The following is a 25965-nucleotide window of genomic DNA, read 5'->3' on the forward strand; positions in this document are numbered from 1 at the left end:
TTAGTTTCTTTTTTCCCCCAAATCCACCAGAAGCCAGCACGTCTACTAAAGTTTCTCTATGAAACAGCTTTTCTATAATGTTGATAAACATAATGCCTACCTTGAAAATACTTGTACTTTGAGAGAGCAGGTGAGTTAAAGTTAGTTTTGATTTCTAAGAAGTTAGAAAAAAGTTTCTTCAATGAACAGCTGGCCAGCCATATGTATTACGTGGCTCACAGAACCTTTAAAACTCTGATTTGTGATTTGATTTAATATCTAGATTATTTGCACTGGGTTTCATTGGTGGTGAAAAATATTGCATTTCGAGTTCTATCCTAAACACAGAGTAATCTTTGCTAAAGGATGTATATAAATTGCTGAAGGGTGTGATTTTTTTATTAAACTGGTAACCTAGCAATATTTACACTGCCACCATTTTCTTACTCAGTAAAGACCCAGTGTTTGGCTGAATTAGAGCACCCCAATCCACTAATGTTTTGGGTCGACAGTACCATATATTTGGAACAGCTGGTCCACCCTCTTTAGTGGGTCTGTACAAAGTATCTGCACTCACTGTTTTTTTTTATTATTATTATTACATATAAATTCAAAGAGTCTCTATTCCTGCTAGAGTTTTGTCTAGGATGATTATAGGAATATTTTGAAACAAGAAAGATATCCTTGGCAGAATAGTCATTTTGACTATTTTTCCTAAACAATACATTGTATACTTTCCCCACACCCCAAATCTCTTTTCATTTGCTGAAACAGCAGTTTGACATTTAAATCATATAGCTCTTATAGGCTGTTTGAGAGTTGAATTTGCCAGTATTTTATAGAATTTGTTGCCTATTTCTACCCCAATGTTTTATGGAGGGATAGGTTCTCTTAACTGGGCAAATTTATAACTAGCATTTCAAATCTGGCATAATTCACTTTAAACCAGACCAAAGATTTCTTTAGAACAGGCCTGCACAACATGCGGCCTGCGGAGGCTCACTGTGCGGCCCGGGGGGGATTCTAAATCCCGCGCACACGGCGCTCTGTGGGCAGCCTAGAGCCCTTTGAATCCCGGCCGCAGCTGGGCTCCCCGCCCAGAGCCCTTTAAATTTCAGCCACGGACGGGATTCAAAGGGCTCTGGGCTGCCCGCAGAGCGCCGTGTGCGCGGGATTTAGAATCCCCACGTGAGCCGCACAGTGAGCCGCGGGCAGCCCAGACCCTTTGAATCCTGGCCGCAGCTGGGATTTAAAGGGCTCAGGACTCCCCGTGGCTGCGGGCAGCCCAGAGCCCTTTGAATCCCGGCCGCGGCTCCAGCGGATGGGCTGGGGCTGGGATTTAAAGGGCTCAGGCCCCCCTCAGCGGCAGGAGCTCTGGGCCCTTTAAATCCCTGTCCCAGCCCCCCAAAGCTCTGGGTTCCCCCAGCTGCCAGAGCCCCGGGCCCTTTAATTTGCCCCTGAGGGCTCCCAGCCACCTCTTCAGCTGGGATCCCCTGGTTGATTTAAAATCAAGTATCACCTCCCCACTCCCAACCTTCCTTTTTGGCCCACAGCTGTTTTGGTGGGGCGGCGCTGGGGAAGGAGGGTTTGTTTCTGCAGGGCTGGGCGGTGCTGGGGTGGGGTGTTTCCGTGGGCCCAGGAGGTGCTGAGGGGGGTGTTTCCGCGGGGCCAGGGGGTTTCGGCCCTTAGCTGTTTTCTTTGGAGTAATGTGGCCCTTGCTGCTTTACGAGTTGTGCAGGCCTGCTTTGGACACTAATTTTAGAGAAATGTTCAGGTTAGATAAAAATAACTATGTCATCAGTGTTTTTTTATGATGTATTCCTGCAAGTTTTATTTTTGAGATAAATTCACTAGTCCTATCCTCTTCACATTGGCCATGGAACTGTTTTCAGAGTAAAGGAGGCAATGAACTTCCCTGCCTAGTTCCCATATATAATTCAAACAGGAAAGAATTAACCTCATTGGCTTGCACAAATGCTTCTGAGCTGGAATAAAGAGCTGTTTGTGACAGGTTCCCCCCAGGGTGCCAACTGGAACTGGGGTACCACTGAGCCCCCGACCCACCAGCCTGGGCTCCCTTTACACTGTACAGCTGTGTCCAGCCTGCACTTTCACCAGCACACAAACACGTAGGGACGCACTGAGCTGCAATTACATGCAGATCCTGTGGTCAGTTCTGCATGGGAAGGCTCCAGCTAAGGAACCATTTTTTCTCTTTAGTGATAGGGAAGGCTAGCACACGTTCTCTGGGGGTATGTCTTCACTGCAGAGTTAGCACAGGTTCCAACGGGGTGTTACCTTAATCCTTTTGTCCCCACACAAAAACCTCTGAGCAAGTCTGGTGGTGCTTTCAGCCTGAACTAGCTAATGTAGCTGGAGCTATAGGCTAAAGCCGGAGAGAGGCTTTCACTCAGGCTGGTAACCTTCCCACTTTGCAATGAGGACACAGGCTGAACAACTAAAGTACTGACAGTTCTCCAGTGCCTTCCCATCATTCCCCACAGTGCCCAGGACAGACAGGTTCTCCCACAATTCAATAAGAAAGAACCATAGAGCCACTCATCTTACTGCAGTACAAAGAACCATGGGATACACTCCCAGAAGTCCTAGTGGCATATATAGATGAGTGCACCACTAGTGGGGACACAGCAACTCAAGTAGGGCTTTGCAGTGTGGTTGCTCACTTTTGGGAGCCAAGCACTTAGTCTCAGGCACCAATTACCCGAGATAACTCTGCAGTGAAGACATACCCTAGAGATGCTGCCAGGCTCGCTGCTACCAGCATCTTCATGTCAGGTCAGAAAACAGAGAAAGCTGCTTTGGCATTGTGGGGGGAGGGTAAAAGAGCAGAAATCAGCAGCCCATAGAGACTGAAACCCCACATATCCCTAGAGTGGGCACAGCTTGGGCAACAGCTGGGAGAGTCTTCCCACTGACTCCTGGCCAATGTATCTCAGCACGGCCTGAAAGGAACCTGTAGGAACAAGAAGAGAGTTCAGCCCCTCTGGGCCATTCAGCCCTTAATATCTTTATTGAGGCTTATAATAAGGGGGACAGTTAGGCCCATCTGTGGTTATTTGTGTGATGCAGACACCTGTTTGACTGGGAATTAGGCTGAGCTCTCCATCTTCTTTAGCTCCCCCAACTCCCCACCTAGGATATGTGACACACACAAAATCTTTAATCCGCTCTCAGAAGTCATTAACTGTACGTCCAATGGACAGAGACACTCAGGAAGCATCTTTGCTCTTGTTTCTGGCCCTGAGGTCTCTGGATACATCTACATTCCAGTGGAACAGCAGGTGTCCAGAAAAAAAGGCAATACCTGGGGGATCCACAATGTAGATTCTGAAACTCAGGAGACCAGAACAATCTTCACTCTCAGGGGGGCTTGTCTACATAGGGAAATTATTCTGGAATAAGGTCAGATGTGAATTTGAAGTCCTCTTGCTATTCCAGAGTAACTCTTCATGTGGACACTCTTGTTTTGGAATAGTAGTGCAAACTGGGCTAAACTAAACCAGAAAAAGGCACTCTTATTTCAAAATAAGAATGTCCACACAGGGAGCTATTCCAGGACAGCTATCTGGTCAATCTCACCATGTAAACCGGCCCTCATACATCTCCCCACACACTGCATCCATGCAGTCTAGACCTCATCAATCAGGGTTTCTCTCTCTGGTTTCACAGATCTTTGGAAAGAGTTTTCATCTCCCCCTGGGTCTGGGACATGGCTCTTCTCCTTCAGAGCCTGGCCTTGGTATTCTGCTTGTCCTTTCTCTTACTGAAGGTCCACGCTTTGGGCTGCCTCCTTTCCAGCAGGGAGAAACGTTGTTGATCTCCCCCATGCGGCTGTCAGGACTGCAGATTGGCTCTGGATGTTCGGGCCAAGCTGCCTGCTCCACCATCCACAAAAATTAACTTCATCCTATCCAGAGGAAGGAGAAGTCACAAGTCTGGGTTCAGTGTAGCCTCTTCCTAATGGGCTCATCAGCAGGGGCGGCTCTATAAATTAGAGCGCCCCAAGCAGGGCGGCGCGCTGCGCCGCCCTTCCCCGGTCCCGCGGCCGGGGCAGAAGTGTCTGCGGCGGATGCGGTGGTCCCGCGGCTCTGGTGGAGCTCCCGCAGTCATGCCTGCGGGAGCTCAACTGGAGCCGCGGGAAGAGGGGACCCGCCGCAGTCATGCCTGCAGCAGGTCCGCTCGTCCCGGGCTCCGGTGGACCTCCTGCAGGCATGACTGCAGAAGGTCCGCCGGAGCCAAATGCCGCCCCCCCCGGGAAAGGGCCGCCCCACGCACCTGCTTGGCGCGCTGGGGTCTGGAGCCAGCCCTGCTCATCAGGTCCCCACAGTTGTGGAACATTCCACTTCTCATCTCACTGACATGGTCACACTAATGGGAACAAAGAACCAGGAAACCTCACACACAGACATGACAGCATGTCACATAGTAACTAACTAAATGGTACCAAGCATGAGAATGTATACCATGGATTGAAACTCAACAATTAAATAATACTCTTCCACGTTCTAATCTAGCACCTTTGAAACAAGACTCTGAAAGCCCTCATCCCCCCACACACACCCCAACCCTCTTCCCCAGCCCTGAGCCCCCTCCAACACCACAAACCCCTTATCTCCAGCCCCAGACAGAGCCCTCACCCCCTACATCCCTACCCTTGCCCTGAGCCCCTCCCACACCCCAAACCCCTCATCCTCAGCCCCAAACAGAGCCCTCATCCCCCCGCACCCTAACCGTCTGCCCCAACCCTGAGCCCCCTCCTGCATCATGAACCCCTCAGCCCCAGCCCCACCCCACAGCCCTCACCCCACCCCTCTGCCATAGCCCTGAGCCCCCTCCTACACCCCAAACCTCTCATCCCCACCCCAAACCCAGCCCCACCCCTGCACCCCCTCCCTCCCCCAAACTCCCTCCCAGTGCCTGCACCCCTCCTGCACCACAGACCTCCTCCCCCATCCAAACTCCCTCCCAGAGCCTTGGGCAGGTGGGGGGCAGAGTTTTGGGGGGCAGAGTTTTGGCAGGGGTGGGTTCTGGGCACCACCAAAATTTCTACAAACCTTCTGCCCATGTCAGAGGGGTAGCTGTGTTAGTCTGGATCTGTAAAAAGCAATAAAGAGTCCTGTGGCACCTTATAGACTAACAGATGTATTGGAGCATAAGCTTTTGTGGGTGCTCAAATACGTCTGTTAGTCTATAAGGTGCCACAGGACTCTTTGTCAGGGGCGGCTCCAGGCCCCAGCACGCCAAGCGCGTGCTTGGGGCGACATGCCGCGGGGGGCGCTCTGCCGGTCGCGTGGCAGGCAGGGTGCCTTCGGCGGCATGCCTGCTCCACCGAAGCCGCGGAACCAGCGGACTCTCCACAGGCACGCCTGCAGGAGGTCCACTGGAGCCACAGGACCGGCGAGCAGCAGAGCGCGCCCTGCGGCATGCCGCTGTGCTTGGGGCGGCGAAATGTCTAGAGCAGCCCCTGCTCTTTGTTGTTTTTTGCGCTCTCGAATGAACTCACACAGGAAAATGATAAAAGACAAAAACACCTTATCACCTGTGGGTGAACACTTTTCACAAAGCAATCACTCTGTGTCTGATCTATCAGTTCTCATCCTCAAAGGAAACCTGCACGAGACTTTAAAAGATGAGCCTGGGATCTTAAATTCATTACTCTGCCAGACTCTAAAAATCATGGACTGAATAGAGACACTGGATTTATGGCTTATTACAACAATCTGTAACCCACTAACCGCCTCTTGTCCTGTGGCTGCAAAGGTGTTAACAGGCCACTCTATTTTGAATCAGAGGGGTAGCCATGTTAGTCTGGATCTGTAAAAAGCGACAAAGAGTCCTGACTCACAAAACCTTATGCTCCAATACGTCTGTTAGTCTATAAGGTGCCACAGGACTCTTTGTCTATTTTGAATGGTTCCTTAGATTAGAATATATGCTAACTACTTATGCTAAACAATCTGTTCCACCTTGCATTTAGTTGTAACACTAGGAATACCTTTCCCAGACAGGAAGAAAAGCTGTGTGTGGCTCCAAAGCTTGTCCCTCTCACCAACAGAAGTTGGTTAAGTAAATGATAATATCTCACCCACTTTGTCTCTCCTACAAAACAGACACAAACTCTGGATCAAACCCTTAACCCCTGCCTGCATTTTCAATCAGCAAACTCTGACAAGGCCTCACCATGTGGCCCATCACTTTGGGCAGTAACCATTGTTTCCAGCTCTTAAGTAACATAAAAGGGATTTTACTGCTCCTCCCACTAAGCCTGAAAGAATGGTGTTTAGCACACCCAACAGCTTTAACCAGGTCTTTGATAGTCTCTGGATCAAAGATTGCCATCAGGTGTATTATTAGCATCTTTCTGCATAACAATATTAATAGTAACTGGAGTTAGGCCTGAATCAGGACTCCATACCCAAAATTCCCTGATCTGATCCTGAAGGGTGGACCTCAGCTCCAGCTCAATTTCCTCCAACAGATTTACCTTCTCCCACCCCAGAAACTACAGGCCCAGTGTGAGTCTTTGAATAAGGGGCTACAGCAGGGGTTCTCAAACTGGGGGCCAGGACCACTGAGGGGGTCACCAGGTTATTACCTGGGGGTTCGCGAGCTGTCAGCCTCCATCCCAAACCCTGCTTTGCCTCCAACATTTATAATAATGTTAAATATATAAAAAGATGTTTTTAATTTATAAGGGAGGGTCGCACTCAGTGGCTTGCTATGTGAAAGGGGTCACCAGTACAAAAGTTTGAGAACCACTGGACTGCAGGCTTCGATCTTGAGCCAAGGCTCTTACCCTCCAGACATGCAAGATCAGTCAGGCAGGGCCACCAATATTTAGGGTATTATTCTGTGTATTTGGGTAGCCCTCACTGCACCAGAAAGTAGCATAAGGCTACCTGTTGCAACCACCACTGGCTGATGCAGTATAGAGCTCCGGTTGGTTGGTTGCTAGGAGCCTAAGTGGTCCTAAAAGGTTTAGGGTTTCAGATTGCATTTCTCCCACCTGAAGACCCATGGATTTAGAAAGAGGGGTGGGGGTTCCCCTGCCTGGCAACCCCTTCTATACATTCACTGTGGAGAGTAGCCAGCTGTCAGCTTCAAAGTGGCGGCAGAGTAGAAGTCAAGGGCAACATTTCCTCCCATCCTCCTTTTTTTCAATAAGGGCCTCAAATAAGGGCACTGTGCTTTATTTTAAAGTCATCTAATCTCTACAAATGAGGCCTATTTATCTTTAAAAGGGGAACTAAGGGTTTGCTTGTTTTTTTTGTTAACCACCAAGACCCAAATTCGGGTAGGTCACTACAGAATCTGCTTAATGTCTGAGGGCTTGCCTACACAGGGAAATTTACCAGCATAATTATACCACTATAGTTATATCAGTAAATGCATACTGTGAATATTATTATTTGAGTATTATCAACCTGTAGAGATCAAAACTCATGAGTGAGTGTTTCCCTTTCCAAATCATGAGATTAGCTGAAATCCTGTTTGTGTGTGTGTGTGTGTGTATTCAAATTGAGTTTTTTAGTCTGTCTTTTGACTTTAACTCTTCTGCTAATGTGTGTGAGATAACTTCAGGTTGAAAAGTCTTTAATGCATACAAAAATACACACCTACCTCTACCTCCTCTTCTTCTTTTCACCTCTAATACAGGGGAATTGCCATCTATTTTCTATTAATGTCTTGACCTAACAGCAATGCTTCTCTGCCTCCAGACTTCTCTGTCTGTGACCCAGTGGCAGCTGTTTGCTGACTTCTTCCCTCCCCTGGGAGTTTCTCCTCCATCAGGGTCCTACTCTCCATCCCAACTCCTCCCTGCTGCTACTCTAGGCGTCCTCTCTCTGATCTAGGCCCTTACCTGAAGGCAGGTCAGGTCTGCGTCCTTAGCCCCAAGGCTCTTGTTGGTGTCACTAGGTATAAATCTAGGTAACTCGGGAGGATGGCTCTGGGCCTATGTGAACCAAAGTACCTCTATGTGAAGTGCTTTTGTTAGCCTTACTAAACTTTTGTAACCTCCTGTGCTATGTGCTGACTGCTAGCAGTCAGCAAGGCCGGTTGGCACTAGATGCAGCCAATACTAGATAAGATAGGCGAAAAGCAGATGCTGTAATCAAGGTTATATGCATGAGAAAATGCCCACACAGTGGGAAAGTACAGATAAAGAAAAACAAAGGGGGTATAAATACTGGGACCCCGCCTGCGTGCGGGTGCGCAGGATTTGAGATTGTTATTTCTCCCTTGCACCTTTTTTTGAGCTCAAATAAACTTGGTTTGCTTCTCCACCCTGGTGTGTTAATTAGTACGACGCACACCGGGCAACGAACCCTGCTGTTGCCCCCTCGGGCCCTTTGGGCAGGCAACAGTTTTGGCATCCCTGGGTGGGCTCGAGGCTGAAATTTAGCCTTGCCCGGACTCCTCCGACGACCGGAGGACGACGGTCACAGCCGACGCCCAGCGCACACAGGTGCCTTTACCGGGGCCGACCTTAGAGGACACAACGGTGCAATGCGCTCGAGTAGTGGAGAAGCAGTTGCGGGCGACGGTGAGGAACCAGTCCCGTGGATGGATAAGGTAGGAACAGTCCAGTGGTGTGGACTTTTGCCTGTTAGGACCTGGGGATGCCCAGTGTCTCCGTATCCCTAGAGTACGGGGCAGGCAGGGCAGGGTGTATGCCCTTAGAATGCATTCTAGTTTGTATAGAGAGCTCTTGTAAAAATCCCCCATCATATGCCCCAGAGCTGCACTGGGAGGAAGACTGTCCGTGGGGACATCTGACTCTGTTGGGCTCATGCCATCTGAACTTATTGACTGTGCAGCAAGATAAGATGCATCGTGGTAATAGGAAATAAAGGCCTTGGTGTGTGTGTGTGTATACCAGTGTGAGTGACTGTTACTGGAAGACACCCAGAGTACCCTGTTAAGTGAAAGCTCGTGACCAGGACTACTCTAACGCAAGCCCGGTAACTAGTGGATCTTTAGGAGATCCGACCCACGGTGGGCTGACTCGGCCTGGCATCGTCCGGCGAGGAAGCTACCTGGGTCTAGGAGTGTGTGAACCTATCTTCCCTCCCCTTTCCTTTCCATGTGGGCTACTGACAGTCTGATCATCTCACTGGACGCAATCAGAGTAAGCGGCGCCGTCTCCCAGAAACTAGCCGACGCTCTTTGCTGAAGGGAGGTGTAGGAGAGTCATGGTCATCCTCGTTAGTCTCTCCTGTGTGAGTACCCTGTAGGGAAAGATCCTTAGTTTATGAGCCGCTAGCGCGGACAGGGCACCCCCCCCCCCGTGTGTGTGTGGAAAATGGGGGAGGGATAGTCTAAACATTCTACCTCACCCCCTAAGGGTACCCCAGCATATTACATGTACGTACATTATGGTCCTAAAACCTGCAGGTATTTAGAGAATTGAAATCTTCACACGTGTGAAAATCCATCTAAACAATGCCCATTAGAAGGTACCTTCAATCTAGGTAAGATCATACATCTCAGAGGAACTTTTAATCACCAAAGAAGAGCCTCTGACACAGTGTGAGCAATTTGTCTAGGAACGGGTTAATTTGAAATTCAGCTTGGCCCACAGATAAAGAAAAAGTTGCTCTGCATTCAAGGTCAAAAATCAACGCAGACTATGCTAGGTACAAAGAAAAACTGCTTTCAGCCCCAGCTGGCTGTGGAAAAAAAATATAGACAGAGGCAAACCAAAGGCAATACAAGTTACAGAACTGAGATTACATTTGCAAAGCTTAACTGTCCAGTGAGATCCAACAGTGTGCCTTTGCGACCCCGGAGCCGGTGTGGCTTGGTGACACTGGAGAAGCCACAGGCAGCTGACCTGGACTGGAATCTCTGAAAAAGACAGCGCAGGAGATTCCAGGGTGTAAAAGAACAGCCCTCCCAAGAGCGGAAGCATGTTGGAAATTCTGAACAAGCTGTATACAGGATAATCTCCCGTCCACCTATTCCCCTTCTCTGAACGTTATACACAGACGTGGCCAGTCTGGACATGTGTGAGTATTAAAGTGGCTTAAGGCTTGGGGCATTCATATTTTTCCTGAATTATGTGGGAGCGTTCCCAACACTCTTCATTGTAGTTTTATTATTTTAAATGAAGCTGTCATAAACAGATAGTTAAGGGTTAAGGTCTCTTTTACCTTTAAAGGGTTAACAAGCTCAGTAACCTGATGGACACCTGACCAGAGGACCAATCAGGGGACAAGATAATTTCAAATCTCTGTGGAGGGAAGTCTTTGTCTGTGTTCTTTGTTTGGGGTTTTGTTCTCTCTTTGGATCTAAGAGGGGCCAGACATATCTCCAAGTTCCCTGAAGTATTTTCTTCTATTCAGTATAGTGAGTATTAGAAAGGCGGTTTAGTCTTATAATTAATTTCTGTATTTGCAAATGTGTGTTTGCTGGAACCCTATTTTATTTTATTTTTTGGTTGCTGTATTTGTCCTGATGCTAGCTCTCTAGTTTCATAAGTTATACCCTGTAACATTTCCATCCTGGTGTTACAGAGATAGTCTACCTTCTTTCTTTCTTTTAATAAAATCCTTTTCTTTTTAGAACCTGATTAATTTCTTCCTTTGTTTGGAATCTCAGGGGAAGAGGAGGAGGGAGGGGGGAAAGGGAATCCCTCTTTGTTTTGATTCAAGGAGTTTGAATCAAGGTGATCTCTCCCGACGGCTAAGGGAGGGGGAGGTGGGGGGAATGGGCTATTTCCCTTTGTGTTAAGATCCAAGGAAGTTGGGATCTGTGTTTCCTAGGGAAAGTTTGGGGGAACAGGGAGTGTGCTAGACACTGGCATTTCTAGCTGGTGGCAGTGTACCAGATCTAAACTAGGATTTAAGTTTAGAGGAGCCCATGCAGGTCCCCATCTTGTGGACGCTAAAGTTCAAAGTGGGGAATAAACCTATGACAGAAGCTTTAAAATTTGGTTATATGGTGTGTTTTCTTTATCTTCCCCCAACGTCCTGCAGTGTCAGCCTGATCACCTGACATGAGGGATAGACTGGTAACAGAAATTTGTCACAGTTTGGTGAGCAATTGAGAATGGGGGAGCCCTGCAGAATTTACACCATCTATCTGTTTTACCCTTGTTATTTTATGTTTGCTTTGTTTGGTACTGTTGGTGTTATATGTTAAGGATTGCATGATTAAAGGTGAGCCCTAATAGGATAAGGAAACACTATCTGGTTTTGGTGCACTATCTGGTTCTGGTTCTGTTCTGTTTAACCGGTTACTGTTTTTCTGCTCTGTTCATTTGGGCGTTAGGTGTGTGGGCGGAACTGAACTTCTCGTTCGTAATTTCTCAGGGTGGAAGCCATTGTGTGCGATGAAGCTCTGAGGTTGTATTGAGATCCTTCTGTCCCGTCCCCTGTAACGGACAGTGTAATAGAAGTAGGAAAACCTGGATTAGACCGTAATGCCCACTGATCTCTGAGTAATTCTCTTTTCGGGTTGAGTGTCAGCAGATAGATGGGTGGGTCTCTGGATAAACCCTCTAAGGATAGCCCTTTGGATTATATGTTAAGTAAATGGCCTTTACCCAATGGCCATGTATTTTTGCCCAGGTGGCAAGCCTCACAAGGGAGGACTCGGGTAGTCTTGTGAGTAAAAATGTTTTAGGGAAAAGACCAGAAGGGTGGGGGCTAGTTGAGAAGTTCCACTACTAGTTTAGCTAGGAGGGTGGGCAAGTTGGTGCCCATGGAAGGGACGGTTCAGCGAGAAAAGCAGGATCAGGCCCAGGCGGGCAGGCAACAGACAGAGAGATTGGAAAACAGGTTGGAAACTTTTGAGGGTGCAGTGGAAGGAAGGAGTAAGTAAGTATAAGCATGGGGATTTCAAATACTCAGGAGGATATTTGGAATGGTGATTTGAATTGATAAGTGGCTGTTGGGAGACAAGCAAGTGATTTAAGGGAGAGAAGCAAGTGATTTAAGGGAGAGAAGCAAGTGATTTAAGGGAGAGTGAGAAGTTAACTCTGTAGTTGCTGGAGGGAACAGCAGTTGAACCTTGTAAACATGCTAAAAAGAAAAGTTCTTGGTGTCTTTAAAATGTTTAATAATTTCTTTGCCTGAATTTATTTACAGATTGCAATCATTTGGCTATAAACAATTTTGTTGAATTAGCTGAAGAATGTATACAGTGCTATGTAATTGAAATTTTATTAGGCTCTAAGGGCACTATAAGTGGTGATGTTTTCTTTCAGTGTTTAAAAGCAGGAGTTAAAAAAAAAGCAAGCCAGAAAGCATCTGTATTAATGCAAATTATCTAACTGATAAGGTAGAAGCCACTGAAACCTGGGCTGCCTATGAAACACATACAAGAAAATATGGGGTAATTCCCCTGTTTTGCCTAAAATCAACAAGGGTATTTGTATATTTTAAGTAATGATTGACTGCCCAGAAAGGGTAGACCTCTGTTTTTGTCTTTCAGATAATCAAAGAAAACTGATGCCAGCTGAACAGCATTCAACGTACCATGCATTTGCTGGCACAGTAGAAATTATGTTTTGTGTTCTATGTTCTGTCTTGCAGTGTTTGTCTCGTGGCCAGAATTGTTGTGTTTAATATTTTCATGGGATGGTCTGGTTTGGAATCAAGCGGAAGGGTTGGATTGGAATGCATATACTTGTTTTGTTCAACTTAGAATACAAAGTGTTTGGATACATCAGAAAAAAAATTCTAATACATTTCCTTAAGTAAGAAAAAGAAACTTCATTGGCCAGAACTTTTAATTGAAAATTGTTATTAAAATTTGCATACCAACAGTCTTTGGAAGCAAGGACATGAAAAGTTAACCCACTCCCCATATTGTACATGGGATCCTTCTGGCTACCTCAGATTTCTAGCCAGAGGGCTGGGGATGGTGGGAAGCTATTGGACTAGAGGTTGTATTGAATGAACTCATCAAAGTGGGCGTGCTTGTCCTGGTTTGTTGTTCCAAAGCTCTGTAATAAGGTTATTTTAGTGGAAGGGTATATGTGGCATACATTAAATAATAAGACTAATGTACTGTATAACGGCAATGTGTATGTGTTCATTGTTAAAAAAAGGTGTATAAGTAAAAAGTGAAAGTTTCCTTTGTAGGTTAAAAAAAGCCAAAAAGGAGAAAAGGAAAAAGAACGAGTTAACTGAAAAAAACTTTAGCTAGCAAGCTCAATCCAAAGATGAGACACTGACTCCGTTCAAGGACACTGCTCACAGCTAAGACTTGGCTAACAACCAAGAAAAAGGGGGAGGGGGGGCTTGAATGTGCCCAAGCAGCTATGAGATCTGCAAAACACTGCCAAGCACTAATGAAATGTGTTAGGTTTCTTTTCTCACAGGTAAAGAAGCGCTACCCAAAGACCCTAGCAGCCCTGCCACTCCTTGGAACCAGGAGACTGGATCAATGTAAAGGTCCACCAACAAAAGACTGCTTTGGCTTCATGCTGGAAAGGCCCTTATTAAGTCCTGCTGACTACCAACACCGCTGTGAAGTGCCAAAGACTGACTGCCTGGACCCATGATTCTTACTGCAAAAAGACTCCTCCACATCAGGAGAATTCTCCTACTGATGATTAGCCTAACCCTGCACAGTGTACTCATCAAGTGAATACACAGCCCCTCTGTCTGGCAACAGACACTGTCACACTCTAAGGTAACTAGCCTGATTTCCCCAGAACACACTGCTGCAAATGTAACTGGAAAGCACAGCAACTGGGAATGATGGTTGGACACTTTGAAAAAGGCAGCTCTGTGGACATTTCTGCCAGAAGCTGGAAGTGGAGGACACGGGATGGATCACTTGATGATTGCCTGTTCAGTTCATTCCCTCTGAAACACCTGGCATTGGCCAGATACTGGGCTAGACGGACCATTTGTTTGCCCCAGTATGGCCATTCTTATATTTAAGTATTTCTTCACACAATGCACAGTCAATCTGTGGAACTCCTTGCCAGAGGATGTTTTGAAGGCCAAGACCATAACTAGATTAAAAAAAAAGAACTTGATAAATTTATGGAGGATAGGTCCATCAGTGGCTATTAGCCAGGATGGTCAGAAAACATGTGCCTAGCCTCTGTTTACCAGAAACTGGGAATCAGCGACAGCAGATAAGATCACTTGATGATTACCTGTTCTGGTCATTCCCTCTGGAGGACCTGGCACTCGCCACTGTTGGAAGACAGGATACTGGCCCAGATGGACCTTTGGTCTGACCCAGTAGGGCCATTCTTATGTCCCAAACCATGCTGGTCAACAATCCCATCATTTTCTTCCTGCAGACACAGCCAGTTTCCTGCTAAGCAATTCAGGGCCACCCGGGGGCGGGGGGCAAGAGGGGCAATTTGCTCTGGGGCCCCCCCATGAGAGTTTTTTGGGGCCCCTGGAGTGGGGTCCTTCACTCGCTCCGGGGGTCCCGGAAAACTCTTGCTGGGCCAAGCCCAGGAGCTTCTTCCACTCCCGGTCTTCGCCAGCAGGGGGTCCTTCCCCTCTGGGGCGGAAGGACCCCCCCACTGGCGAATTACCGCCGAAGTGGGACCCGCCGAAGTGCAGCCCGGTCTTCGGCGGTAATTCGGCGGCGGGTCCTGGAACGGAAGGGCCCCCACGCTGCCGAAGACCCCAGGAATCCTCTGGGCGGCCCTGGGGTTGGGGAGCTGCGCTGCAAAACGCGGAGCACGTGCACTTTTCTTTCGGGCTCCAGTACCCAGAGCACTTGCCTTTGGCCAGGCGGCAGAAATGCAACCTCGTCTCTCCCGCTCGCTGCACTCACAGCGGAACAGCAGCAAGTGTCTGCTTGCAGGCGCTGACTGGGCAACACCTCGCCTGGCGCCCCCGGGCAGGCACTGTCCTGGCGGGCGGCGGCGGCGTGAACCTCACCCCGCGCTGTTCTCCCGGCCGGGGGCTGACGAGCGAAGGGGGTGAGGGCCGGGAGTAGGAACCCCTGACGTTGTCGGTCCCCATTGGTTCTCTGCCGCAGCGCATGTTCAGGGGCATCTGGATAAAAACGCGTCTGCCCCCCACCCACCGTCCTCCAGCCTCCACCTCCTGCGGGACGCGGACACCACCTAGCGAGCCGGCACCATGAGCATAGACGGTTTTGTAGGCTGGTGGAGGAGCCTCATCTCCGGCGACGGCTTTGACGAGTACGTGAAGGAATTAGGTAAGGGGCAGGGAGACCGTGTGGGATAGAAATCATTGCTCACCATCTGTGGGTCCGAGGGAGGGGAAGGTGGGGGTGTCTGGCGGGCGGGCCCCTGGCTAGAAAATAAAGGAATGTCCCCTGTCCTGCCCCCGCACTCTGGGCAGCGAGGACTTTTCATTCATGATCTCCCTGGCTGTTAGGTTTGGGGGAAGAAATGAGGTTTGGTGGACTCTGATGTCTATGACGATCTCCCTAAATCCCACTGTTGCTGCCCGCTGGAAGAAAAAAAACGCTCTCTCCCTTGTATACGTGTGTAATTTATTTGTATTGTCAGAGTGTGTGTGTGCGTGTGCAGGGCCGCCGGGGGGGGGCAAGAGGGGCAATTTGCCCCGGCCCCTACGAGAGTTTTTTTGGGGGCCCCTGGAGCAGCGTCCTCTCCCGGTCTTCGGCGGCGGGGGGTCCTTCCGCTCCGGGGCGGAAGGACCCCCCCCTGCTGGCGAATTACTGCCGAAGCGGGACCCGCCGCCGACGTGCAGCCCGGTCTTCAGCGGTAATTCGGCGGCAGGGGGTCCCCGCCGCGGGTCTCCGGGGCATTTCGGCGGTGGGTCCCGGAGTGGAAGGGCCCCCCGCCCCCGAATTACCGCCGAAGCGGGGGCCCCCTGCCGCCCAAGACCCCAGGTCCCCGGAATCCTCTGGGCGGCCCTGAAGCAATCTGCTCAGCACAGGCCAGCAGCTGTAATTCCCCTATTAGGTACTCCTACAACTGCCACATTATCTTGCATATTATTGCTGTACAGCGAACATCGCTTGTTCCCTCTCATCAGAATTGAGAGTTCTGAGATCTCAGCATCAATGTCCAGTCTATGCTAGGAATTAAGTTTCAATTTCAGCCACCTCAGTGTAGCTGCCCCAGTGCCAACCCCCAGTGCACAGAAGGTACCAATTCTGGGGGTTGTCTCTGCTAGTTTTTTTTTTTTCTTGAGTTAACTTAGGACAAATATCTGGTTGCTGGGGCAAATATTTGGAGAGTGTCCCGATTAACCATTACAAAAGAGCTCAAGTCAATTTCGCACCCAACACCTGAGCACCGCCATACCCCTAGGGGTTTGCACCAATGCAGCTACAATAGAAGCTGAAATCAGAGCTAATTCCCCATTGAAGAAGTACAGTTGCTGCCCACTCCGCCCACTTTGCTTGACCCGGGGCAATGGACAAATCCCTCAGGAAGGACAATGCTCGAAAAGCCACGCAGCAGAAAACAAAAGAGGGAGGGAGCTGCGGGCACCTCTGCTGCCAGGCTGGGCTGGCCCCCGTGCGAACCAACGCAGGTCACTCCCACGGGACGCGGGGGCTGCTCGCCCCGAGCGGGAGAGGCGTTCGGTGCGAGCGGCGGGGCTGGCTGGGGCCTGAACGGGACGGGCGCCCAGGGCCCCGGAACTGCTGTCACAGGCTGGGCCGCTCCTTGGCCGACGCAAAGGGGAAGCTCAGGGCCTGACACCGGCGAAGGGGCTCGAGCACAGGGGTGGGAAGGCGGGCGCGGCAGGGCGCGTGGCGGGCTCCCGGGGGCTCTGCACTAGCGGGGTGGCGGCGGGAAGGGGCCCGTCCCGCAAGGGCCACCCAGCAGGCCACGGCGGGGGGAGGGGGCGCTTGTTTCATAACAATCCCGCCGGGCCCAGCCGCAGGTAATCGCCATGGAAACCCGCCCCGGGACAGCGGCTGCGGCTGCAGCATGGAGTCCGGCGGGGGCTGCGGCTGAGCGACCCTGAGACGCTGGAGCGGCGGCCCCGCCCAGGGGGCCCCCGCCAGGTACCGCGGGCCGCGCTCTCGGCCCCGGAGGGGGGAGGGCGCTTCCTGCTGCCATTCGTGCCCGGTAGAGAGACGGAAACAGACCGGGGAGGGGAGAGACCGATCCCCTCTCGGTGCCAGGGCCCTCGCTGCGACAGGGACCGCCCTGCCAGCCCCCTTCCCCATTGGCCACCGCCGCCTTCCTGCCGCGCTGGCCCTGGTTAGTCGGAGCACGCTCTGCCCCAGCCGCCCGCATCAGCGCCCCCTCCAAGTAAGCTGGCGAGGGACGCTGCCAACCAGAGGGCACGGGCCTGTTCCCCCACCAGCCCTTTATCCCCACAAGGGGGAAATCGGTTAAGACCTAAGTCTCCTTACCTGAGTGATTTCCTCTCTTCCTCCCACAGAGCGGTCAAGACTCACTGCCATGGCCGAGGAACCTGCCACTATTTGTTTAAATGAAGAGGATTTTTACTGTCCCGTATGCCAGGAGGTGTTCAAAACGCCTGTGAGGACAGTAACCTGCCAACACGTGTAGGTATCTGTTGCCCCTGACCTTCCCCTCTGAGTGCTTGTCCTCTAGCCTCCTGAGAAGCTGTTATTCCTCTTGTTTCTTTCCCCAGCTTTCCAACACTTGCCCTGGGAGCAGCCTCTAGTGCAGTATGATACATACAGTAAAACTTTACAGACCTTTTAAAGCTTTTCCAGTCCACTGTGCTGATAATAAACCTCTATCCAATGCTGAATTTAGCTTGTGTATGGAGGTGTTTCAGAGTTTTTATCATCCTCATTTCATTTGTAATGAAAGAAGCATCAGGTGAAAAATATTTTTTTTTTTAAAAATCCCTTGCCTGTATTACTAATGTTATCTTACATATTTAGAAGTGAAATAATTTTACAAATCTTATTGAATGGTTACTTAACTTCTTATCCATTGGCTATTCTCTCAGACTGGAAAATGGAAAGAGTGTAATCAGTTTCATTTTCTAGCTGTCATTCACAATGCTGCAAAAAGTGTATGTTACTTCTGATAAATGTTTAATTACAAACCAGAAATTTGCCAAAACCACCCCAAAAGTGTTCCTTTTAAAATCAACACAGACACTTAAAAGAATGCTGTTTATATATGGAAGGTAAGGGGGACTGCAAAAACCAACACATTGGAATTTATGGGAGCAGTTGGTGAGTGAATGGCTGCAGTATTGGGCTATATTACTATTGGTCTAGAAATAAACATGAGCATCTGATCAATGTCATATGTTCAGTATCTCATTAATCATTCAAGTTATACAACTCAGGTTTACTGGAATTAGAAAGTACAATTTCTGTATAAAATGAATTGCCAAACATCCCATAACTTGAGATCAGTAGTATGCTTCTATAATAACTTTACCTCTTTTGATCTATATTGTTTTTATGAAGACTTGTAGATACAGACTTCAGCCAGTGATCCTTATCCTGCAGAACTTATTGCTGGTTCAAGGCCTGACTCTACTATTTTTATAATAAATAAGAATATAGCTACTCAACTATCCTTGGTGCTAAAGCAGAAAATATTGACCTATCCAACTTTTTTTTCTTTTTTACTAATTTGTGTTTGTGTTAACTTTGAATTAGCTTCTGCAGGAAATGTTTCCTGACAGCAATCAGAGAAAGTGGAACACATTGTCCTCTATGCCGTGGAACTGTGACTAAAAAAGAAAGATCATGTCCCAAAAGGGCTCTAGATGTTGAAAACAACATGAAGAAGCTTTCTGGGTGTTGTAGATGCTGTGAAAAACAGGTGGAGTAAACATAAAAGTTATTTATTACAAGTAAATAAACTTTCCTTCCTTGGGACCTGATCCTTCATGCTGCTATGTGTCATTAATACCCAGTAGTTAAAGATTTGCAGCATCGAGCACCAAGTGAGGCAGGTGTGCATACACATGCATCTGAAGTAGAAGTTGGTCCTTAGCTATGAAACAAAGTTTGAAATCAGAGCAAAGTGGCTGCTGAAATAAAGTTGCTTTTCAAGAAAGATTTAACTTTCTTTTTTTTAAAATGCCAAACTGATAGTGTTCCATAAGTTAGAATAACTGAGAGGAATGAATGAAAACTCTAAAACAGGCCAAGAGACCATGAATAACGATGACAATGAGAAATGGGGAACAACTAGAAAATAAAGAGCTCATAATGTGCTATATATATTTTTTTTAAAGTGCTCAAATTTACAGCAGAAGAGCACAAAAATAAAAAATGCAAACAGCAATACAAATGCCAGTAAACACTACCATATTATTTAATCTCTCTGCTTTCCCTTTGGTAAAGAGATCACTAATGTTCAGAACACTATGGGTGGAATCCTGGCCCCCATTGAGGTCAATAGGAGTCTTACCTTAAATGGAGTCAGGATTTCACCCAATAGATTTTGTTTATGAAGCATTTGAATCCAAGAAGTCTTAATATTACCCTTCCTCACTCTTGGGTCTCAGAGGCTTGTGTGAGATCCTCCATTAGTACAGAGTTTGGTGCTTCGTTACTCATGATCTCTGCTTAAAATGAAATAAGGTGAGAGAATCATTTAAACATTCAGGCTTATAAACTGTAAAACCAAATGCCATTTACACTCAGTTGCAAACTGGTAGACTGGAAATAACAAAGTGGCTTACATACGTAATTTGAGCATACTAGCTGTGAAAGATGTATTCTTAGAACCTTTGGACGTGTTTCTATCTGTAGCTGTCCTGCTCTCACTCCTTCTGTGAACCTCTTCATTGTGCTCAAGGGAACCAATACTCCTGCTTGACAATAGGAATCCCTGAAAATCTTAGTTTGAGGTATAACTGACTGCATAAATGGCAAGAGGGCTAGGATCACAAAGTAATACATTATTCCTGAAGGGGAAGGGTGTATTTAAAACAAATGAGTACCCCATAGTGCCTTTTCCTTTTGTATCAAGAATTGAATATAATGCCTAATACATTAAGTGTTCAATGCATAGATGGAGTGGATACAGAATGTAGTTGTTGCATTAGAAGAGGAATTTAATATATTGTTATACAGGGTTCTGTTCTCCTTTCTTACATGCATTATTTTATCTGTTGGCAGAAGTACCGTAATTCTTTTCCCAGATGTTCTAGTTACACTGTAATATCTAAATGGCTTGAAATTTCATTTACAGGTTAGGTTTTCTCGCATGAGACACCATTATAAAACATGTAAGAAGTATCAGGATGAATATGGTGTTCCTTCTATTGTTCCAAACTTTCAGATTTCCCAAGATTCAACAGGGAACAGGTAATTAGTGTATTTCATGTATGACTCAGATCCCTTTTTTTGTGAAAGGGAAATAGTTTTTCTAGGGCACATTCTTCTTTTTGTAAACAGTATTGTCTAAGTTCTTGTGCTTCAAAAATGAATATTTCTCTAGAAACACCCTTTAGATCCTGTTCTTTTATTCTTCAATCTGTGGCATTTAGAAAAGTGCTCTACAGCATGTTTTGGAATAACTTCCAGAAGCCTTCCCTAAAGGTTGTACCTCCAACTGTTGTGCTGTGTGTTGTGTGGTTTTTGCTTTTAACAGCAATTGAGTAAGTTGCTTTATAGGAGGTCTGATTGCTCTTGCGTTTAGAGAAGTTTTATTTTTCCCTTATTCTTATTACTATTTAAATGGCTAGATGGTCACTAACCTCCTTTTGTTTCAAAATGTTGCTGTCTTCTGTTTAGGATTTTGTCTTCAGATTTGACTCATCTTGAGTTAATCTTGAAAGTGAATAATAGCCCTCTGGCATCTTTACATGTTGGTTTGTAAATTATATAACCAGATGCCATTTACCCTCTCTCAGTTGCAAGCCATAAGGCTAAAGAACCTGTTTTGCCAATACCGGAGTAAAAACAAAGCCAGGCATTCAGAATTCACATTTAGTTTAATAGATACTTACACATACTGCATACCTTTTATCACATCTATTTTCAGTAGTTCGACCAGTGGGGGGAGGGGGGGGGGAAATCCATTTGAGTTTCAAATGAATCTGTGGTAAAGAACGAGGAATATGGAAAATGCCCATATTTGAGTCCACTTCCACATAACTATCACGCCATACTGCTCTGAAGTGGTTGAGCTGGAAAAATATTCTGGAAGTTGTCATGTTACTGCACACCAAATTACACATTCAGAATTCCCATGTCTAACACTATAAGACATGCACAGTCGAGCAATTTGGCCTTGCTTAGTTAAAGATACATGGTCAAAACCTGCATTTAAAGAAAGTAGCATTCTTGCTTATAACACACTGTATGAAGTACCTAGTATGCCCAAACTGCAGAAACTCCTTTCTACAGTTTCAAATTATGGAGGATTAATGCTTTTAACTACTGTTTGTAAAGTATCATCCTGAGCAAACAGCTGTCTAATTCCTTTTAGAAAACAGCCCCTATCTTCTGTTTACACAGTCCATACTGCCATTGGAGCTATTTGTCCACTTCCCATTCCTCTCCCTGCCCCAAAAATTCAGTCTTGCTGTTGAATGGATAAGCATATACTAAACCCTATTTTCATACTAAATTACTTTGCATTCTATTAAAGTTCATCATGCTAACCAAGTGAAAAATAACATCTTGGTGCAAAAGAAAAGTTCTGAGCAGGGGTGATATTTAATTATTTGTTATGTTATATATGCTCACTATATGTTCTACCTATATGATCAGTTTACAATTAATGGGATTCAATGGATTTTTTTCTTTGAATAACTAGACACCAAAAATATAGTTTGTTTGTTTTTTAAAACACAAATTAAACTTGTATACTTTATTTAACACTTCATATAAAGTAATAGGAGTGATACATCTGCATTTGATAATGGAGAGATGGCTAATCTTCAGACACTTCAGGGAGATGCAAGGTAGGCTTCTTCACTTCAATATTGTAAAAGTGATTTAAGTTGTCCATATTTAGTTCTAGATATATTTCCAGTAGGGAGACGACAATTCAAACTTCTTACGAGAGTCTGACAAACTTCTTTAAAAAAAAAAAAAAAAAAAATCCTTGGATTCATGTACGTGCAAGTTTATCAGTTAGAATCTGGTGTTCTTGTTGCTTCTTCTTACTTGAAGAATCTCCAGGATGCATTGTATAGCCTCAATAAAAAAGATAAAAGAATTGTCTAAACTCCCTAACGTAATAGAATACATATTGACACACAAATACACAGTTTTGCTTGAAATTTACAATTTAGCAAAATGGCATCAGAATTCCTTTATTTTGACTACTAACAAAAAAGGCTATGACAACGTCCACAGATGTTCTGTTATATCTCTCTGATATCTCTTAAATTCTGTTTTAATAGATCCATATAATACTGTATAACTTCCATTTCCAGTGCACATCCCACATTCAAATGCCCCCTGTGTCAGGAAACCAACTTTACCCGGCAACACCTACTGGATCATTGTAACAATAGACACCTTTATCAGATAGTTCCTGTAGTAAGTATATATATTTTTTCAATGTAAGCACCTTAAACTTCCCTTATTTTAGTTATTTAGAGTAATAGTTAAATTCTATGGGCTCTTACAGTTCCAAACAAGCATTATGCTCTAAGAAAAGAATTGCATTGATGACACTGTAGTTAAGTTGAAGGGGTTTTCATTCAAAAACATTTCCCTATTAACTATAACTTTTCTTACTTCACTTCAGTCATAAGGTATTTGTGTTTTCTTTGTCATATTAGTTTCAGTTGCTGTGTTGAGTTGAAATGTAAACTGTTTTGTTTTTTGAGCTGGATGCTTTTATTTTCTGGTCCCTTAACTAGAACTGCTGTTACTTATAGAAACATTGTCAATTTAAAAATCTTATTTGTCTTGTAACTTACTATTTATTACATATGAAACCTAACATTTGTAAAACCAAAAGATAAAGAGGGAAAGATATTTTTATTTTACTCTGTGTGTAGTCAGTTTCACTGTTTCCTCTGTATAGTTTCCTCTTGCACCCTGTTTGTGTGGGTCTTGCACACAACTATCAGTGGAGCAGAAGGGAGAATAACTTTTTTTTTTTTTTTTTAAATACAGGAAATTTTTATTTAAAAGGCAAATTGGCAGAAGGACTTACAGGCAGATAAAAGTAATTTGTTACTACAACTTCTTTTAAAATCAGACTAAACTTCAAGTTGACAGTCTCAAATGTTAGTCATATTGTTCTGGAAAATTGTAAGTAGTACATTAACATTTTGAATGTTACACAAGAGTTTTACATACACTTTTGAAGTGGATAAGTATCAGATTAAGATTTTACATAGAATACACAAACAATATAATGTCGTCTTATTGACTAATACTTTTTTTAAATAATTTTTCAAATTTAGATTTGTCCAATTTGTGTGTCTCTTCCATGGGCAGATCCCAGTCAGGTTACTAGAAATCTTGTTAGCCATCTAAATCTAAGACACCAGTTTGACTATGGAGAATTTGTGGTAAGCATTTTTTCTTTTTTCTTGCTCTTCAAAGAAATGGGAAACTTTTTTTCTCTGAAGGAAAGTACTAAATTAGCCTCTGTGGCTGCAGAGCCCACAGAAGATTTGCAACTTTTACATGCTTAGCTGCTGTGGAACCTGCTACTTAGCAGTAGTTCTGCCACTTCTAAACTGTTGTCTACACTATAAACAGTAACCGCCATTGACAGTGGGTATTGGCAACAGATGCTGTTAAATCATGCTGAACACCCATCTAGTGTAGACAAGGTTGTTGCATAAAGCTAATTTCAGCCTTGCACAGCTGCCCAAGACTACCCGTATTCCCTAGGGAAGTGTGACAGACTCCAGACTGCCACCTTTATGGTGTCTGTTGCTTTGCCAACCAAAAGAGAACAATCAGGCCTTGGAAATACGGTTTTAGGGTGCACCTTTGATGTCCTAGAGGTATATTGGCTGACTGAAAACCCTCTCATAGGAATTATATGCTAGAGAATCCCTCTCCCTAGCTAACTAGTCCACAATAAAATCAGGGAGAGGAGATGGATTGGGTTCATTCAGCTGAGGAGTTCTACTCCTCCTGCTTTCATCTCTCTTTGGTATCTGTGTAAGATATAGTACTGAGTGTTTTAGCCAACCTTCTTGATCAGGGTGGATTGATTTAAATCAAATTGATTTAAATCAGGAAGACTCAATTTAATCATGGATTTCTACATACAAGTGCATTCTTGTTGGTTGTTATAACCTTAATACATATTCTTCACAACTCAGATGAGACCCAAACTGGGTCTCTTTTTTTTTTTTTATTTTTTTTTTTTTTTAAATGGCCTGCTGCTATTATAGGTTTTTCCCTTCTAGTGAGAGAATGGTATGGTAGATCTCAAATCAATGAAGGCTACACTCAGAAAGACCTCAAGACTCCAGGAATACGCTGCTCAAATAGTTTCACTTTTGTTTCTGTTGCTTGTCCCTCCCTTCTCACATTTATCTCCAGACTTCTTCTCCTTGTCCAGATCTATTCTGCCCCCAACAATCTTCTATTCATTGAACTTTTTGAAACTTTGCACTTTTAGAGAGAGGTAAGGGACTGACTCTGTGTACACAAATTTACAGAGGGACAATAGGGTTGAGGTCTGTTAGTTCTCACCTCGATGTATTTATTTATTTAAAAACATTTTTGCTGTTAAGCAGCATGTTATCTCTGGAGACACAGTCCACAGTTTGAGAACTGCAAAACTAAGCATCTCTGATGGTTTCTTCTATACTGAGCACTGAGTCCCATTGGGTAGATAGAAAGATTAAGCTAAATAATCTATACAGAAGCCCCTGGAACACCATAAGATTGGGTCCCTAATCCATGAACTATTGGAACTCATTTACAAAACTTTTTTTCTTTAACATTACATGAATTTATTGTCTCATACTATAGAATTTATAATCCCTATTCCATGATGAGATCTTTGAGCTATAATGTATCTTAATTAAAACTGTTTACATAAAATGTTTTTTTCCTCAAAAAAACCCCTCAAAAATCCAATTTAAATAAATTTTCTTTTTAAATTCACTGATTTTTATTCATCCTGTTCTTGATGCATATATTGTAACACAATAGATTCGCTATCTAGGTGCCATTTACAGTACCATATGTGGGCAACAAATAATACAAAGAACAGGATGGAGTTGAATAGTTTGATAAGCCTGTACAGCATTTCTCAGTTTTTGATCAAATGTCTTATTGTGTTTAGAATCTTCAGCTTGATGAAGAAACCCAGTACCAAAATGCTGTTGAAGAATCTTGTCATGTGAATATTTAAAGTGTAGGTCCTCTGCATCTTACTGCACTCTGAGGGAAAAGCTACATGAATCCAATCAGTAATCTGAAATGTATATTAATAAATGGAATTCAGTATGTTTTTTCTTTCTTCAGGTTAAATATCTTTTTTCCAAGAACAAGAGTTTTTAAAATGCTTTTTGATTAGAAAAAAATGGAGTTAAATTTTATTACTAGATTTCTTAATTCTACATAATTGATTGTACAGCTATTGGAAAGGTGTTAAGTCATTTTACTGAGTAGAGTTCTTTCCCTTTAAGTAGGGACCTTGCTGGAGCTATTCACTGGTGTCTTTTGATTTCTGTGTATATTTTCATGGTTTTGTTGATCTTGCAGTTATATTTTTGTTAATGCCAAATTTGGGGAGGGGGGTGGGAATCAGATGCAAAGATGTTGTTTTGCACTTTGCTTTTTATAGTCAGGGTTTCATTTGCAAAATTATATCCTCGGGAGAATATTTGTGTGTAACTTTTGTTTAAAGCTGAAGTGATATTTTTACTACCATAATTTCTAATAATAAAAGTGAGACTGGCCAATTTGTAAAGTTGAAATAGTTGTTTTCAATAGTGCAGCATTTTAGAGCAGATTGGCTTCACTTACATCACTAAGAAGGAATGCTATATCATGGCCTGAGGGAAATTATTTCTATGTTATTTCTCTGATGTATCACTAAAATAGGACATCTTGCTTCCTGGGGAGAGAGACTGAGCTCTTCCCACGCACCCTGCAAACTGGTGGGGAGAGGAAGTTCTTTGTGTCACTTGACAGAGTGCC

The 25965-nt window shown here is 45.1% G+C and overlaps 1 protein-coding gene across 8 annotated transcripts; it reads left to right on the top strand.

Moving 5' to 3' along the window:
• Window positions 1–15023: 15023 nt before the first annotated feature.
• On the top strand, window positions 15024–25731 carry RNF138 (ring finger protein 138). 8 transcript variants are annotated; one of them, XM_039525912.1, is made up of 8 exons: window positions 15024–15147; window positions 17319–17445; window positions 18529–18694; window positions 20075–20190; window positions 21723–21794; window positions 22272–22377; window positions 23256–23363; window positions 25106–25731. In XM_039525912.1, the coding sequence occupies exons 1-8, from the start codon at window positions 15069–15071 to the stop codon at window positions 25172–25174; spliced, it is 843 nt and encodes a 280-aa protein (XP_039381846.1). In that variant the 5' UTR covers window positions 15024–15068; the 3' UTR covers window positions 25175–25731. The 8 variants fall into 8 exon arrangements, with proteins under 8 accessions (XP_039381846.1, XP_039381851.1, XP_039381853.1 ...); XM_039525917.1 differs by having other exon boundaries at window positions 15047–15130; XM_039525919.1 differs by lacking the exon at window positions 15024–15147 and adding an exon at window positions 15740–15880.
• The last annotated feature ends 234 nt before the right edge of the window (window positions 25732–25965 follow it).

Source organism: Mauremys reevesii, linkage group 2 (assembly GCF_016161935.1).
Source record: "Mauremys reevesii isolate NIE-2019 linkage group 2, ASM1616193v1, whole genome shotgun sequence".
NCBI lineage: Eukaryota > Metazoa > Chordata > Testudines > Geoemydidae > Mauremys > Mauremys reevesii.